Raw genomic sequence first — 16,514 nt, forward strand, 5'->3', positions numbered from 1 at the left:
GTCCACAGAAAAATTTACACATAATATTTAAATCTTTATGCATAAAACTTTATGCGACCCACATGTCCATCCATGTGTGAATGGATAAACAAAGCATGGTGCATCCATGCGGAGGAATATTATTCAATGATTAAAAAAAAAAAAAAAAGAGCTACCAAGTGACAAAAAGCCTTGGAGGAAACTTAAATGTATATTACGAAGTGGTAGTAGGCAACTTAAAAAATGCATATTGCATGATTCCAGTCTTTGGAAATCAAGCTATGGTTAAAAATATCAGTGATTGGGCCCTCCCTGGTGGCTCAGCGGGTTAAAGCACAGCACTGAGAATCTAAAGCCGCTTCCGCATGAGTTCGATTCCCGCCTGCCCCGGAGGTGACCACATGGCGTGGCAGACCTCTCCTGACCCGCCCGCTGCTCCCCTCAGCAGTGTACTTCGTCGATCTGCCTGTTCTGCTTCCCACTCTGTCTCTGGTGAAGCCTCTCACCGCCCCTGAGCCTCTGGCCTGTACCCCAGTTCTGCACAAATAAATAAATCTTAAAAAAAAAAAATCAGTGATTGCCAGAGTGGGGAACAAAGGTGTTGGGGACACACACATTTTTAGAGAACTGAAATTACCCCATGGAATACTGTCATGGGGGTACCTGACACGATGCGTTTATCCAAATCCATAGAACAGCATGAAGAACAGATGATAACAAACTATGCACCTTAATGAATGATAACGTCAATACCAATTGCTGCATCCACGCAAGACAACCATGTAACAAATAATTAGCATGAGAATGCAGGAGGCGGGTATGCATACGATTCTTTTACCTTTATTGCTCCTTTGAAGATTTTCACAATAAAATATGGAAGGAAATTGTTTAAATTTGAGGTATGTGCCTTAGTGCCCAGGGCTAATGACAATTCTTTAGTCTTTAGTGAAAAAGGGGGCCTTTAGAAGTTACATGTGGCCTGTCTTAGAGGAGGAGGAGGAGACTGTCTGGCATAAGACAAAGAGAAAAATTAAGTGGAAAAGAGGGAGAAGAGGATTGGGGAGTGAGTCAGAGCAGGACACAGGAGGGAGGTAGGGATGAGGCTGCCGGAGAAGACAGACAGCGGGTGGGTCAAAGATTACTGGAAAATTTTTTGTTGAGTTAAAAGGCATTGATGCGCAGAACTGAGGTAGGTTTTCCGTAGGTGTCTGGATAAGCTCGGCTCTTAGGCATTATCCATCTCATTTTATTTTTCTGCTCTAGTAGAGGGGAGCCGCTCTAGTAGAGGAGTGCTGCTCTGTCCTCCTTAGACCAGTGTCCAAGAACCACCCAGCCCACAGCCTTCAGGCTCTGCACACACACGCCTCCCTCAAAGGTGGGAGACTCCAGACCTGGCCTGTTCACTGTGCCATTTTATCACATTGTCCCCTCATGTAACTGCTTCTATGGTGACATCTCTTGACTGCCCTCGGATGTCTTTTTCTATACTCTCATGGAACAATTGGTCTTTCCTATTGGAGCAATAATGCAAGGTTTCCTAATGGACAAACGGATGGTCAAGACTTTGTCACACTTACTTACTTCTGTGTCCTTAGCACAGTGGGGCCTATCCTATAGCTAATGGCTCGGTAACTCTGGAATGAATGAGCAAACAACGGAGATGTTGCTCTCATCGGCCCTGTAGTTTATATGACAGAGAGAGCAGGAGTCACAGGTGAGTTCTTAGTGCCATATTTTTGTAATTGAACGTTTCCCTTTTGGATTCCTGAGGCTACTGCAATGCTGGGAAGGAGGAACAGAGGTGCCTTAGTCGGTACTGATGATCTTCAGTATCCATCTTGCATAGGGAGGGACTTTGGTGAAGAATCCTTCACTGCCCAGGATGACACTTCCTTTGACCCAGGACAAGATCCCATGCACTCGCCCGCTGCAGATGGCTGGAGAGGCGGACACTTCCTGCAGAAAGGAGGACGAGGAGGTCAGTGCTGCTCTGTCCTCCTTGAACAAGCTCAGCCAAGGAGGGGGCAGAGCAGAGGCAGCTAAAGAGCAGGCTCACTTGACTCGGGGTGACAGCTTGAACATGTTGGTCTCAAGCTTGACCCAACCTGGAGAGAACAAATGGTTCTACCCAGAGTGTCTTCCACTAACAAAAAGGGGCAGAGAGATAGCTCTTAGTCATTATCCATCTCCAAAGGGGACTAATAATACACCCAAAGGTGGAGGGCAGAGAGGAGAGGCACTCGGGCCTTTGGAGTTATTTGCTTCCCCCCAGCACACGCCATCGACCCCTCACTACTTTCCTGTCCAGAGAAAGGAAATACCTTGATTTTAGACATGATGTTCAGCGGTCTCCCCACACACATGATGGGTGCCTCCAGCTTTCGGTTTAGCTTATTATGGCACTCGTGGTCCGGCAGGATGTATTCGTTTATCCAGGTCAGGATGTCTGGGTCGCTGACTGTGGGAAAGAGAAGACGAATGAAGTCTGAGGTTCCTTTCTGGGTCACATGGACTCTGGCTTCAGTCCCTGTTTGGAAAGATTCCTCAGCCCCTGGGGATATTCATTGCAGGGAGCGGACATTCATCTTCCTTAGGGCCCTTGCTCGGTGTCAGAGTATTTATTTTTGCTCTCAATCCAGAGACCTGCGGCTGTTTCTCCACTTACTTGCTTGATGACCATTCATTGCTTGGGGACTTACCCTGCCTGCCCTTGAGACAGTAGCCACCGTCCCACAGGAGACCTCTGCAAAGTGCTGACTCCTCAGGCCTCCATCTTATTTAAATTCAGGTGTGAATTCTGGTCGCGAATATACTAGAGCTTCACCATCACTACCTGCCCATCGGTTGGCGTTGACTGCCCTGTGTCAGTTTCTTTGGATTTTATCTCTTGACCTTCAAGTTGTAGTGTAAGACCCTGGCAGTAACCAGGGGATGGTCAGGGCATGCCTGGCATCAGCTGTTCCCTTCAGACATACCTCCCTCCCCACCCCCCACGATTTCCTGACTCCCAAACCTCTTCAGGACGAAGACCACAGAGCCAACACTCACTGTTTTTGAAGTCATTCCAAGTCCAGGTTGGGATGAAGCAGGAATCGTTAAAGGCGGGGCGCTCCATGGCTATGGCGATGGTTCCCACGTGCGCGCTGACGTCAGCGGCCTGGGACAGTTTTATCAGCATCAAGTCGTTTTCCAGAGTTTGTGCGTTGAATGCTGGGTGGGGGATGGTCAGCGAGCAATTTCGAATCTGCTCTTTATTATTTATGATGCTGGGTTGATACACTCCCAGTCGTATTTTATCCCTTTGGAAGAAACAGGGCCGGGGGGAAGGCAAGGAAGAGGTGACTAAAGGTCAGGCCTGAAAGAGGGGGCAGAAATGACTCTGACCTCTTCGTTTTGTTTCTAATTGCCATAGGAAGCCTCTCAAAATTGTTGGGATGTCCTGACAGACCTGCTTTTGTCCAAATAGACCTTTTCCAGCCCTCTTTGTTAGCCTGGGGGGGGTCAAGTCTCAGCGCTGTCACCGCCTCGGTCTGAGTTCGATACCCGGGCAGGGAGCTGACCCACCTGGCGCAGCAGACCTCTCCTGTCTCCCCGCTACACCCTCAGCAGTGGGTTTCAATGGAGCCACCTGTTCTGCTCCCCACTGTCTCTAGTGAATCTTCCCCCTCAGCCCCACCACACACACACCGCTGGTCTATACCCCAGTTCTTCCACGCAAAAATAAATAAATAACAACATAAACAAATAGTCCTTTTCCAGCTCCCAGAGTATCAGGATACTTACAGTAAGGGGGTGTGAGCAGAGAGATACCTACGCTAAGGGGTTGTGAGGAGCAGGATACTTACGGCACCGGGCAGTGAGCAGCTGTCAACACCCACTCTGGGTGAATGAGACACCCCACACACGGCTCTGGGCTGGACTTCAGATACGCCATGTAAGGGACGGTAAAATCTTCTGCCAACTTCGGCTTTTCATTTTCTAAATCTCTGGCCACAATGATTCCTAAATATCAGTGGGATTTTAGGTAGAAAGAGCGATAAAAAGGTTGAGGGGTGAGACTTGATTATGGTAGTTTTTTCCAGCCTAAGATTTTTTTAAAGTTTTTTTAAAAAAGGTTTTTGATACTAAAGTCTTCAAATGATTTTAAATATGTTTAATAAACAGACGATATCAGGCTTGTGACCCAAGAAAGCTACACACACTAGGAAAGCAACACATGTCCCTTGAGCATATTAAGGTTCTGTGACGTTTGGCATGTGGGCTCCAGCTGACCAGAAACGCTGCAGTATTGAGTGATACAAAGGAGCATTCTGTTAAGAAAGTTATTTTTTAAGTTATCTTTTGCCAAACGTGGGAGGAAATGTTTAAATACTGCCTGTCTTTGGTGGTGAACGGGATGGAAACGCGAGGTGTGGGGTCCTGGGGCTTCCAGAGTCCCTGCCCAGCCACGTCTCTCCCCTGGGTGCCTCCTTAGGAAGTCCACGCCCGGAGAAGGGCAGGGCCAGCCTAGGAAGTCACACACCAGGGTCCAAGAGAGCTGGTAGGCACCGTGGGGTCCCCACTTCTCCCAGCAGGTCTTGCAGAGTAGGCTCGCTGGTGGGGTGACTGAGCGGGGAGAGAGGTTCCTTTGGTTTCTCCAAAAGTTAGCTGTTGCTAAAACGCCTGCCGTGTCCTGCAGGTGGCAGTTTCTGTGCCCGGCCCTCCCCCCACCGCCCTGTCTCCCTGGGCAGCCACAAGGCCCTGACTCTTACCAGCCGCACCCATGAGGGCATACAGAAGACCCCACTTCATGATGGGCTATGACTGGCCAGGAACAGGCAGAGTGCACACTGTGGACTGTCGCTGTCTTCAGCCCAAGTGTTCTTATCAAGAACAACTCAGGAAAAATGTTAACTGGGGGTGGAGGGGAGATGCAGGATCTTGGAGAAGTCTTCAAATGAGGCCTTCTTCAGACCCCGTTCTGTAGCCAACCTGGGCGTTATCGCTGGAGTGAGTGAGAGAAGCAGTAGAGCATCCAATCCCTGCTGCCCCTTCCCTGGCCCTCCAGGTCACCCGCTTGCCCTTACATAGCTGCTGACATTTGGTCCCCTTCTGTGACATAGCTTCCCCTCCCCTCCCTTTGTGACTGAACGGTCACCTGCCTTCACTGGCCATTTTCCTTCTTCCAGCCCCTCGGTCATGCCCAGAGACTCATACCCCACTGGGCCAGGAAAGACGTGCAATAAACCATCCTCTCCCACCCCCGGCCCTGGGGTCACCTTAGAGACAAGGAATCTGTGGTTTTCATGGAAGTTAGTGGAATGTCAAGACTTGGAACTAAGTCCAAATCTTTTCTATTTAATTGAGGTAACATGGCTGACCACACAGTGCAGGAGTCAGAGATACTGGCTCACCCCCTTCTGATGTCTGCCATGGTCCATTGTGTTCCCTTCCCACATCACTCTGCTCCCCTCTTCCCAATGGTGGCCTCAGTTCTACAGTCACATTTCTACAGTTTGTTACTGGTTTTGTTTTATCTGGCTCTTTGTTTTGTTTCTCTATATAACACATGTGTGTGACACCATCCGGTATTTGTCTTTCTCCTCCTAGGATAGAATACAAGAACATTAATCTGAAGGCATCTCTGCACTCCTATGTTCATTTCAAACTTACTTACTATGGGCAAGTTAGGGAAACAACCTAAATGCTCAAGGAGAGAGGAGTGGATTAGGACAGTATGGTATATAGACTCAGTGGAATACTACACGGCTATGAAAAATGAAAAACGAACTCTTACCATTCGTACCAATACAGGACATCTGGGGATAACACAAGCAAGATAAGTCAGAAGGATTAGATCCACAGATTGTCTCTGACATGCTGAACATCTCCTGAGTCCTTCAAAACAAAACTGCAATTGCTATATTCTGGGAAATCGCTTATGCAAAGAATTACCCCTCCCCATGTGTGCTAGAGAAGACTCTCCCACAAGACCCAACACATCTCCCTTGCTTGCCTGTTACAAGGTCAAACACTGACCTTTCTCCGTTCACCTGCACCTGATGTGGTCAGGCCCAGATCGCCAATTCCCCATTCTGTCTCCTGGATGGACGATTAGCTGAGCTTAGACTGCTCCCCACTGAAACTAGCCAAACAAAGAGATCAACACTTCCTGTCCTGCTGACTACTTCTGAATTCCCTGTATGGCAAAAACAGCCTCCACATAAGTTTCCCATCTGTGACTTGGCTATTTGTCTCTATAAGAGTCGAAGGCACAGCTGTCCTCTTAAGACTCCTATCTTTGGGTATTATTGCAACAGTCTGGTTAAAATCCATCTGCTTACTCATTCAGTTTTTGTCTTCGACAACGTCTTGCTTTCTCGGAGAATGAGTTTCAAAGGGCTTCCTCCTCTTCGATTTTGGGTAAGTGTTTGAGAAGGATTGGGTTAATTCTTTACCAGACGTTTGCTAGGATTTGCCAGTGAAATCATCTGGTTCTGGGGTTTTCCATATTGGGACTTTTAAATTATTCATTCACTTTCTTTACTTCTTACTGGCCTGTTCAGATTTTCCATTTTAAAGTGCTTAGAACAGTGAGTTTTAATGGGAAATAGTAAATGCTATATAATGCTGGTGAAATAAAATAATGGTAACCCAAGGCTCCTCATATTTATCAGATTTCTGAGAACACCTTTTTACTTTAATGTTTAAATGTTTCTGTGAAGCTCTTAAAATCTTGGTGACATTTTAATGTTTATTAACATGACAGTAAAGACAGTGGACTCTGGAAACAAATCACAAGAGTCCTGTTCCTGGTTTCAGGATTTACTAGCTGCCTTTGACTGAGAAAAACACCAAACTCTTTAAGCCTCGGAGTCCTGGGCTCTGAGATGAGCACACTAGGAGTTCCTTCCCCATCGGAGAGTTGTGAGGATGAAATACAACTGAAAAACACATACACTTACAGAGGCACAAAGAAAATCCTTAATAAATGTCATTTTTTACTACCGTCATTACATTTTTGATGCTGCAGGGTGAGAACTGAGTTCCGGGCACTAAATGGGAGCACACCTTCAGTACACTCCAGGCTCACAGGATGTTGGGCCCAGCCGTGTTCCCGGAAGTGGCTTCTTCTGAAGTGAGGATGGCTCTGGAACATGTTCCTTCCTTCTGAAACTGCAGAGTAAGATTTACTGAGCGGCAGGTTTCAGATCTCCCTGAGCACTGTTGCGTCAACACCTTCAAGACCTTAGACTGGGACTTAGGTGCTGATGGCAGGAGAGCCCCTGAGGATAGACTAGGTGACTGCTGTGCGGTGAAGTCCCAGATGAAAGCAGACAGGACTTGGAGAAGTAGAATGTTAAATCTTGGAAAATACAGAGAATCCTGGCTTTTTTTTTTTAAGTTTTATTTATTTATGCATACAGAACTATGGTAAAGGCCAGAGGTGCCCGGGTGGCGAGAGACTTCACCAGAGACAGAGTGGGGAGCAGAACAGGCAGATCGACAAAGTACACTGCTGAGGGGAGCAGCGGGCGGGTCAGGAGAGGTCTGCCACGCCATGTGGTCACCTCCGGGGCAGGTGGGGATCGAACTCGCACTGAGATGGCTACGGCCAGCTTGCAGTGCTGCGTCCTAACCCATTGTGCCACCAGGGAGGGCCCAGAATCTCTGACTTTTAAGACAGTCACCATGAGGTTTCCCTCATTTAACCCTCACGAAGATTCATGGAACTCAGAGGAAAAGGGGAAAGGAACACGCATCAGTCACCAGGCTTGGGAATGTGGACAGCGTGGGCTTCCTCTCTGTCTTTCCATGAATGAGTTGAATAACTCTGAGTACTAGATTCTAATGTGCAGCAATTTACAGTCTTATCTGCTGAGAGGCCCTTAAACTTCTTTTCCCTTTTATCCTCAGTGCTCCACATAGAGCCTGCAGTACATAGATGATTAGTTACAATTTTGATTGGGTTGAGGAATAATTTTTTTTTAACAATTTATTTCCTGTGCACATAAGAACTGGGGTGCAGGCCAGAGGTGTGGGAGGGGGGTGAGAGGGTTCACCAGAGACAGAATAGGAGCAGAACACTGCTGAGGGGAGCAGCGGGGAGACAGGAGAGGTCTGCTGTGCCATGCGGTTCAGCTCCCTGGCCGGGGATTGAACTCCTGCTGCACTGGCTGAGGAAAGCTTCATAGTGCTGAGACTTAACCTCTTACGCCACCAGGGAGACCCGAAGAATAATCTTTGAAATTCAATCTCCATATAATAGTTCAACTCTATGTCTACTCTCCTATCAGTCAGCTTCAAGGAAAAGGTCATAAATAGAAAACAGGCCTTGCACACATTGGGTATAGGAGACAATGTTTTTATTTCGATATTTTTTTTCAGGTATAGAAAGGTGAACTTGACTAACAGGGGAAGGGTCATAAAAAGGTCAAGGTGCTTAGTTGGAAGCCATGGTCTGCTGGATCCAGTCCACGTAGTTGCAGACTTTGGTGTAGACACCGGGCTTGCCCTTCTGGGCACAGCCGTAGCCCCAGGAGACAATGCCCTGGAGTTCTCCGTTGCAGACCACGGGGCTGCCAGAGTCACCCTGAGAAAAAGGGAAGAGACAGAGCTCTCAACTCTACCCAGACAGGAGACTCCAAGCTGCTTCTCCAGGCCCCTGGGGCCACCTTCCTGGCCACTGAGCCTCTCCAGACCACGGCATCTTCCCCTGATTCCCAGCACTCAACCTCCATACTTCATTCCTGTCCTTTCTCCCCCCTCCTCTGGTTCCTCCTGAGGAACCAGTTTGCAGACCTGTTGGACCTAGAAGGCATCAACACTGATGAGTGGACTGAAGCCTGACTGGCCTAGCTTCTTTCCCCTCCAAGAGTTTCCTTCTGCAACATGCCTCCTTGCAAGGGTGTCTAACTATACTGCTTGTACACCATCTTCTGTGTCTTTTTTACCCTTAACCATTAATATCACAATATACATACATACATACATACATATATATATATATAATCCCCAAACTTTCCTTCATGCTTTATAATTCATTCCAAAGACAGATTTTCAATCTCCTGTGTTTTAGGAAAGGAGACTTCTGGTGAGGATGCCTGAGACGGAGCTGGAAGGAGGAAGGTGAAGAAACTCACCTGGCAGGAGTCCTTCCCGCCCTCCAGGAAGCCCAGGCAGATCATGTTGTTGCTGATCTGGTTGGGGTAGGCCTTGCGGCAGGCAGAGTCAGAGAGGATGGGAGCGTCCAGGCATTGCAGGAGCTCAGGGTAGTTGTCTGCAGGATGCAAGTGGAAGTTTACCCACTGGATTCCTGCAAACTTTTTTCAATATTCTTCCCCTCATTCCCTATTCTTTCTTTTGGATTTGACAGTAGCCTGTAGCTTGGGAGAACACATTTTATATATGGAAGCTCTTCCAAACCCATGACTAATCTAACCAACAACTGGTTCTCTCTTTGACACCTGCTCTCTTAGATATTTTAAATCTAGAGACTTCATTTCTCAAATAATGTCATTATAATGTAAAAATAAGCATGGGCAGCAAACCCTTCAGCCTCAGTTTCTAGTTCTCTGCAAATCTCTGATTACACTTCAGCTGAATAGTCTGGAATCTTCATCCTACTTCATTTTTGTGCTTCTCAGCAAAAGAATCTTCCTTGCTTAAATGAGTGTATGCGTAGAATCCACAAATGCAGAAACTATTCTCTGGGAATCCTGCTGTAAGTGACACTCTGGACAATTGATCTTCAATCTGCCTTTCCCTTCCTGGGTTCTCAAATACGGTGACACTTACAGCCATTGCTCATGGTGTTGCCCCAGCCAGAGATAAGACACTGAGTGCCAGCGGGAGCACAGGAGCGTGGCAGAGAGACGGTGGACACTCGGCTGCTGATGGTGGCAGGGGTGTTCAGCTTGATCAGCATGATGTCGTTATCGATGGTGGCACTGTTGTACTGGGTGTGGCGGATGATCTTGGTAGCGTTGATGAACTGCTCATTGCCCTCAGTGACCTTGATGTTATGTTCTCCCAGACGCACCTCGATACGGCTAAATGAATAGATGAAGGTTCCCTAAGTATCTAACTTGGGCTTCTTCCCTTTATCGGCAAGCCCCAGGCATGGCATCACTGGGAAAGGCATCCTCTTTTGTGTGTTCACGCACCTGTGAGAGCACAGTCCTTACTGAAGGCAGTGCTACAGTGCCCCTCAGGGAGAGCTCACACTCTGCGTACTCTTCAGCGGCCATCTTGTTTGAATAGTAAGGCAAAAGGACGGGAACCAAATGACCCCAATAAAGCTATGAGAGTTGAAGGAAAACTGGCGGCAACTGACCAGCACCTGCCCTCTCTCCTTTGGTACGTTCACCGGGGACAGCAGGGGGAGAAGGCTGGAGTTGGAGATGTAGGATATGAAGGAAGCAGAATAGTTATGCTTATTTTTAATCTTGTACTAGAAATGATTTTTTTCTCTGGTTGAGTTGTTTAGGACAATTCACTGATTAATGCTTTTGAACTAGGCCTAGGGGTACTTCCCTCCCGACCCCTCCCATGTCCCCATGAGAAAGCCCTAGAATGCTTTTAGGGGAATGAAGCTCTTCCAGTGGGAATGCTCATCCCTTGGCATGACTATGTGCCCACGTGCCATGGCAGGATGGGGAGTGAGCTCCACTTGGAGAACAGAGATGTGGAGATTGGTCACTTACGACTTGTAGCAGTGAGCAGCGGACACCACCCACTGGTCGTTGATGAGGGAGCCCCCGCAGAAGTGGTAGCCGGCGTTCAGGGACACCTGGTAGGGGATGGAGTTCTGGGCGCAGGTATAGCCCCCGACGATCTTGTCGTCGTCGTTAGTGGGGAAGGCCACTGGCAAGAGAAAAGTTGGAAACCTTCTGTGAAACAAATCCACCTTGGAATTCTACTCACCACCAATTATTACCGATCAACCAGAAAAGAGCAAAGCTCTCTTGACACACACAATCAGGGACCATCTTTAAGGCCATTATTTTTCAAGACTTTGTTATTTTACAGCTTTAACACATAGCAAACATATACCATTAGGCATAGCTGAGGTATTCTTTAAGTGTGATAAACATGTGACTATATACACACACTCACATCCATGTGGGTCAGAGATTCTTTACAATAAAGGCCCTAACCATTACTCTCTGAGGATGTAAAGGATATTTTTCATACAAAACCCCACTCAGCAAACATACAAATACGTGCTCAACCTATTTTCAAGACCATTGGGTTTTGTTGTTGCTGTTGTTGTTCTTCTTACCGTTAGTAAAGGAAAGATATGGTATGGTATAAAAGCAAGGAAGCTTCTAGAGTCTACTTGAGAATGTTCTGGCCTGGGAAGAAATTGGGGTTCTCTACTTTGTCCCTCCATTTTCTCTTTTGGTTCTCACTTAAAATTTTCATAAAATAATTTCATCGACCATTATAAGATTTTTCTCTCCAAACTTTCTCCTCTTCTCAGGGATCTTTCCAGCACTTCCAATTTACATAAGCTGTGAAGTCTGAGCCACTAATAGTGAGCTTGCTTTCTCTAAAAGACAGACCATATTATGATATGCCCTATTATTTATTTTAAAGTAATTTTTGGGAAAGACATTTCCAGGTACAGAGACAGGTGTTTTTAATGTCTACCTGCTTAATTTGAAGAAGTTTAGTAGTATATGCTTTAGTAGTATAAAAATAGAGATGGCCACTTCTCCATGTTTTTCATGGTTGAATGACATTCTTTTACACTATAGAGATTTCATTAGCAAAAATGTTAAACTCAGCTCATAGCATGTATTCATGAGAAATAAACTGTCCCTGTCTTCAGGTCCCTTGGCCCTTGATTAACAGGGGACCCCACACTGATAACCACAGAGGACATAACACAGGGGCATAGAGCTGGCCTGAACCCCAATCATTAGCCATACGCTCTTAGGAAGGTCAAAACAAACACTGCTTTAATGTTCACTACCCCTGTCTCTCCTTCTCCATAGATTTGACCTTAATGTTTGTGGCAAACATCCTGTCTCTTAGGAAACTTCTACCCTGATCATTTTGCCCACAACGATTATACTCAATAAATGAAATTTGATTATCTATAAAAATGAACTATACACTACTACTCTTTCATCAGCTAAGCTTCTTGAGCAGAGAGATGATAATCCTTATTCATTTTTATCTTCCAGTATAAAATTGCAATTTGTATACATAACAGATACTTATTTTCTAGATGTAATTGACAGATTACATTAATTCTGGATATGGAACGTAACGATTCAATAGTTATATACATTGCAAAATGAACACCACAAAAATAAATCTAGTTAACATCTGCCACCTGACATATAACAAGAAGGTTTTTTTCTTCCTGTGATTTAAGATCTATTTCTTAGTAACTTTCTTATATTCTTAATAGCAAAGACTTACCAGCAGCTCCCAGCAGAGCGAGGAAGATGAGGGTCTTCATGGTTGCCAGTGGGTTGGTAGGACTATGCGATTCATCCACAGGTATTTACACCTGGAGACACCCATGGCCACAGGTGCCAGAAAGTGATTTCATGGGAAATTCATGAATCCAAAGTTAGAATTCAGTTCTGTGCCAAACAGAAGATAATTCAGCATCAAGTTTAAACATTCACCTTTGCTCACTTTTCCTAAATGTTATGGGAACAGAAGTCCTGGGCCCACCTGGTGATAACTATTTCCCATAACAGAATGTTATGGATAAAGGTCACAGAACAGGGTGACAGGTGTCCTGGTTCCCAGTCAGAAACATCAGCCACTTGGCCATCTTGATGGTAAAGTTTTGTCCCAAGTCCATCATGAGCCTGCACCATTGAGCTTGCATTGACATTGGCTCTTCCACGCTCCTATAACTTGTCTTGAGTTCTGGTCTTAAATGCCCATGTTAACTTTCATTATTCAGAGGAAATGCATAGTCTGTTGAGAGGGGAAAAATATTCTGATTGAAAATGACAGTAGATCAAATCAGGTAAAAATGATAATCAGGCCCAGGCCATACACATAGTCCAGGAGAACAATCTGAACTGTACCAAGTAAGGGCTGGCTCCAAGGAGCGTGTGCAAGTCTGACTAATCCCAGAAGTGGGCTCCTGTGGCATTTCAATTGTCACAATTAATGGCAGAACGACCCGGAATAAGTGGCTCTCTATGAGAATGTGCCCATTGGCTGCAGCCAGGTGCCCACCGGAACAGCACACCCGAGCGGCCTAGCAGTTGGGTATTCTGCTTCAGTAGTCAGCCCTCCGGACCAGTTCCTGTATTTTTCCCCTTCGAACTTCTGCAAATATGAAGATGATTTACTAGAGAGGACTGCTTCTCAACCCTGGCATTGTTGCCACTTGAGGCCAGATAAATCTTTATTGTAGGGACTCCCTTGCACCCAGTAGGCTGTTTATCAACACCCCAGCCACTAGTGACAAGTGCACTCTCGTCTCCTCCCAGTTAGGACAATCAGAAAACATCTCCAAGTTTTGCCAATGTCTCCTGAGGATCAAAGTCCTCCTGGCTGAGATTACTGAGGGTGGGAATGGGTAGAGGAGTTTCTCCAGCTGTGGCAGTTGGACAGTACATTGAGCTTGGGGACAGGATGAACCTTGGCCCCTTATCTTCTATGTGGCTGGCACCCCAGAACTGCCTTTCATAGATCCCTGGAGATCAGAAGCTTTGAGAAGGGGACAGGTGGGGCCCATGGTGGGAAGGGGCTGACACCCCCTTGAGGAGGTGCTGGATGTTGTCTGATTCTGTCACCCCTGATACTTCCCATGAACCTCATCTGAGAGCTTGGCCCCCAGGAAAAACAGCATCCAGGGCAGAGCTCATCATGAGGCTTGGCTCCTGTCCTAGGGAGCTCTCTCTGGCAGGCCTTGGGCTTCCTCACTTGCACCCATTCTTTGCAGAAGGGGGAAAGCGAGAGCCCCAGATACAGGGAGGGGACCAGGCTCAACTGCAAATTCCCCAAATAAATACCTGTGACCAAGGAAGCTGGGCCTGCCTGGCAGGGTCTTGGGGTTTGGGGGAAATGCCAGGTGATGCCTTCCGTCTTCAGTGTCTCCCCTGTAACGCCTGTAACTCACAAAGGTGCGTGTGCTTATAATGTGATTTTTAAATAGATTTTCCCCTTGAGTTTCAGTGAAGTTTTTTTTTAAAGATTTATTTATTTATTTATGCATACAGAAATGGGGTACAGGCCAGAGGTGCATGGGTGGTGAGAAGATTCAGCAGAAACAGAGTGGGGAGCAGAACAGGCCGACAGACTAAGCACACTGCTGAGGGGAGCAGCGGGAGGGTCAGGACAGGTCTGCCTCGCCATGTGGGTCACCTCTGGGGCAGGATCGAACTCATGCTGAAGTGTCTTTAGCTTCTTAGTGCAGTGCTTTAACCTGCTGAGCCACCAGGGAGGGCCCGTCAGTGAAGTTTTATCTGATCACATTAAAATGAGCACAGGATACTTAACTCAATAGCTCCTTACATGAAAACGATCCCCAACGCACTGACTAAGCTCGCGTGGAAGACGCTAGTGAAGAATCTGCTAACTGGGCAGGTGGTGGGACCAAAGGAGGGTGGGGAAAACCAAGGCTCGCCCGTGGTGGTGGCCGGATGCCGCGAGGGGGTGGCGCAGAGCAGACATGAGTGGACATGAGTGGGTCACCGTATCCTAAGGGAACGGGTCTAGCGGAACGTGCCCGCGCCAGCGGGAGCGGCAGGTCCTCGGGAAGCATCTCGGAGCATGCGCGCTTGTCCGCCATTATGCAGAGGGAAAGAGCAGCCCTGAAGGTCCTGCCTGGTCCTGGGCTGAAACTACAAGGTCCCGTCTCCTTGCAGAACTGGGTTGAAAATTTCCAGACTTAACAAGCAGGTGCTTGTCTGCATCTTAGGAGCAAAACATCCATTCTCAGTAAATCTATGAGTGCTCATTACCATCAACTGAGTGGCCACTGGAGCGGGGCCTTCCTCAGCCCCCTCCAGAGAAGGAGTCAGGAGCCCTGGACAGTGCCCTCATCCCTGCCCGGGGCGTGAGCTGGGGCGGAGGGTCTGCCCCTGATGTCAGCAATGTGGCCAGATGGGTCTGCGCTTAACTAACATGGATGTGTGGTCTCTCCCACGTGCCCAACTCAGTGGCCTTGTGGGACAGCAGAAACTGGTGCCTGGTGGGGCTTGCCTGGGACACAACTATCTTGACATCTGTATTTGCATAAGCAAGTCACCAGCCTTGAAAGCCATGTTTTTCTCCTTTTTTTCTTGCCCAGAATCTGTTCTCTTTCTCTGCAACTTTTCTGGCCACTTTCCCGGTTAATACGTCACTAGCTGCTGAGGTCTAGCGGCTTTTGACCTCGCTGACAGGCATGGAAATTTTTAAGTAATTCCATTCCCTTAAAAAAAAGGTGACCCAAGAAATTTCCTTTCAAAATAAAGGGAAGTGGGGCCCTCCCTGGTGGCGCAACGGGTTAATGCACTGCAAAAGAAGCTTAATCCACTTCCGCACGAGTTCGATCCCCGCCTGCCCCGGAGGAGATCCACATGGTACATAGCGCGGCAGACCTCTCCTGACCCGCCCACTTCTCCCCTCAGCAGTGTACTTGGTTGATCTGCCTGTTCTGCTCCCCACTCTGTCCCTGGTGAATTCTCTCACCCTCTGCATCTCTGGCCTGGACCCCAGTTCTGTATGAATAAATAAATAAATCTTAAAATACACAAACAAACAAAAAAAGTGAAGTGAACAAACTGAACAGTGCTGTGAGCAAGGACCAGGATGAAACGGGCCTGTGCCCGGGCTCGGAGCCACCTGATCAGTTCTGCTAAATCGAATTTTGAAGGCTGACAGTAGTTTTCATGGAGGAATTTTATTGACACCTCTATAGGAGAATTACAAGCCCCTCCAAAGTCCACACCTGGTCACCCTGGGCTCCAGGCCCAGCCTGGACTGGAGTGTTGGAGGGGCCTCAGTTGGCCGCCATGGTCTTGCGGATCCAAGAGAGGTATCTGCAGACTTGGGTGTAGACGCCAGGTTTGCCTTTCCGGGCACAGCCTTCACCCCAGGAAACAATGCCATGCACATAGCCATTGCAGACCACGGGGCCCCCCGAGTCGCCCTGCAGTGAGAGGAGAGAATGTCAGGGCTGCCCTGTCCTGTGGACCCAGAGCCGGCGGGGTCACAGGCACCCACCTTGCAGGAGTCCTTCCCGCCCTGCAGGAAGCCCAGGCACATCATGCTGCTGTAGATTTGGCCAGGGTAGGCTCGGCGGCAGGTCAGGTTGGGCAGCACTGGGGCCACCAGGCATCGCAGAAAGTTCGAGATGTTGGATCCTGACTTGTCCTCATCTTCTGAGTTATTTTTTGAGGGAGAGTGCACATCTGAACCAAAGGCACAGTGATGATTATTTGTCGACACCCACTAGTTCCCCCAAACACAAACAGGGGTTTCTCCAAGCCCTTTCTCCAAACTCCCTGAGGTCAGATGCCCCCAGAGAGCAGGGCGGCAGCAATGGGACTTTAATGATGGTGGTGGTGGTGGTGATGGTGGTGGTG

General features: G+C 47.7%; 3 protein-coding genes across 3 annotated transcripts in view; all 3 read right to left on the reverse strand.

The window, feature by feature from the left end:
- Nucleotides 1-1,785: 1,785 nt before the first annotated feature.
- On the reverse strand, nucleotides 1,786-3,928 carry LOC101632476 (probable inactive serine protease 58). Its single transcript, XM_004677225.1, has 4 exons — nucleotides 3,825-3,928; nucleotides 3,028-3,278; nucleotides 2,301-2,437; nucleotides 1,786-1,935 (listed from the first exon to the last, which is right to left on the reverse strand). The coding sequence occupies exons 1-4, from the start codon at nucleotides 3,911-3,913 to the stop codon at nucleotides 1,786-1,788; spliced, it is 627 nt and encodes a 208-aa protein (XP_004677282.1). The 5' UTR covers nucleotides 3,914-3,928.
- A 4,473-nt stretch (nucleotides 3,929-8,401) lies between these two features.
- Nucleotides 8,402-12,433, reverse strand: LOC101632706 (trypsin-like). The gene is made up of 5 exons (XM_012720799.1): nucleotides 12,394-12,433; nucleotides 10,665-10,824; nucleotides 9,757-10,010; nucleotides 9,102-9,238; nucleotides 8,402-8,551 (listed from the first exon to the last, which is right to left on the reverse strand). The coding sequence occupies exons 1-5, from the start codon at nucleotides 12,431-12,433 to the stop codon at nucleotides 8,402-8,404; spliced, it is 741 nt and encodes a 246-aa protein (XP_012576253.1).
- Nucleotides 12,434-15,928: 3,495 nt separating this feature from the next.
- The window catches only part of LOC105853226 (trypsin-like), a 3,347-nt gene continuing 2,761 nt past the window's right edge, over nucleotides 15,929-16,514 (reverse strand). The window contains exons 4-5 of the mRNA XM_012720800.1: nucleotides 16,153-16,296; nucleotides 15,929-16,078 (exon numbers count right to left, since the gene is read on the reverse strand). Coding sequence (XP_012576254.1) covers nucleotides 15,929-16,078; nucleotides 16,153-16,296 — 294 coding nt within the window. The remainder of the gene's footprint in view (nucleotides 16,079-16,152; nucleotides 16,297-16,514) is intronic.

Source organism: Condylura cristata, unplaced genomic scaffold (assembly GCF_000260355.1).
Source record: "Condylura cristata isolate star-nosed mole 26May11 unplaced genomic scaffold, ConCri1.0 scaffold00005, whole genome shotgun sequence".
Lineage (NCBI taxonomy): Eukaryota > Metazoa > Chordata > Mammalia > Eulipotyphla > Talpidae > Condylura > Condylura cristata.

Bases quoted from the DNA above. Each gene is read 5' to 3' on its own strand.
- LOC101632476 (XM_004677225.1), bottom strand. From the start codon at position 3,913: ATGGCGTATCTGAAGTCCAGCCCAGAGCCGTGTGTGGGGTGTCTCATT. The intron at 3,279-3,824 runs GTAAGTATCCTG...TTTCTTCCAAAG, and splicing joins GCTGCTCACTGCCCGGTGCC to GGATAAAATACGACTGGGAG. The intron at 2,438-3,027 runs GTGAGTGTTGGC...TCTTTCCCACAG, and splicing joins TTGGAATGACTTCAAAAACA to TCAGCGACCCAGACATCCTG.
- LOC101632706 (XM_012720799.1), bottom strand. From the start codon at position 12,433: ATGAAGACCCTCATCTTCCTCGCTCTGCTGGGAGCTGCTG. The intron at 9,239-9,756 runs GTAAGTGTCACC...TGCATCCTGCAG, and splicing joins CAACACCATGAGCAATGGCT to ACAACTACCCTGAGCTCCTG. The intron at 8,552-9,101 runs GTGAGTTTCTTC...CCTTTTTCTCAG, and splicing joins GCGGGAAGGACTCCTGCCAG to GGTGACTCTGGCAGCCCCGT.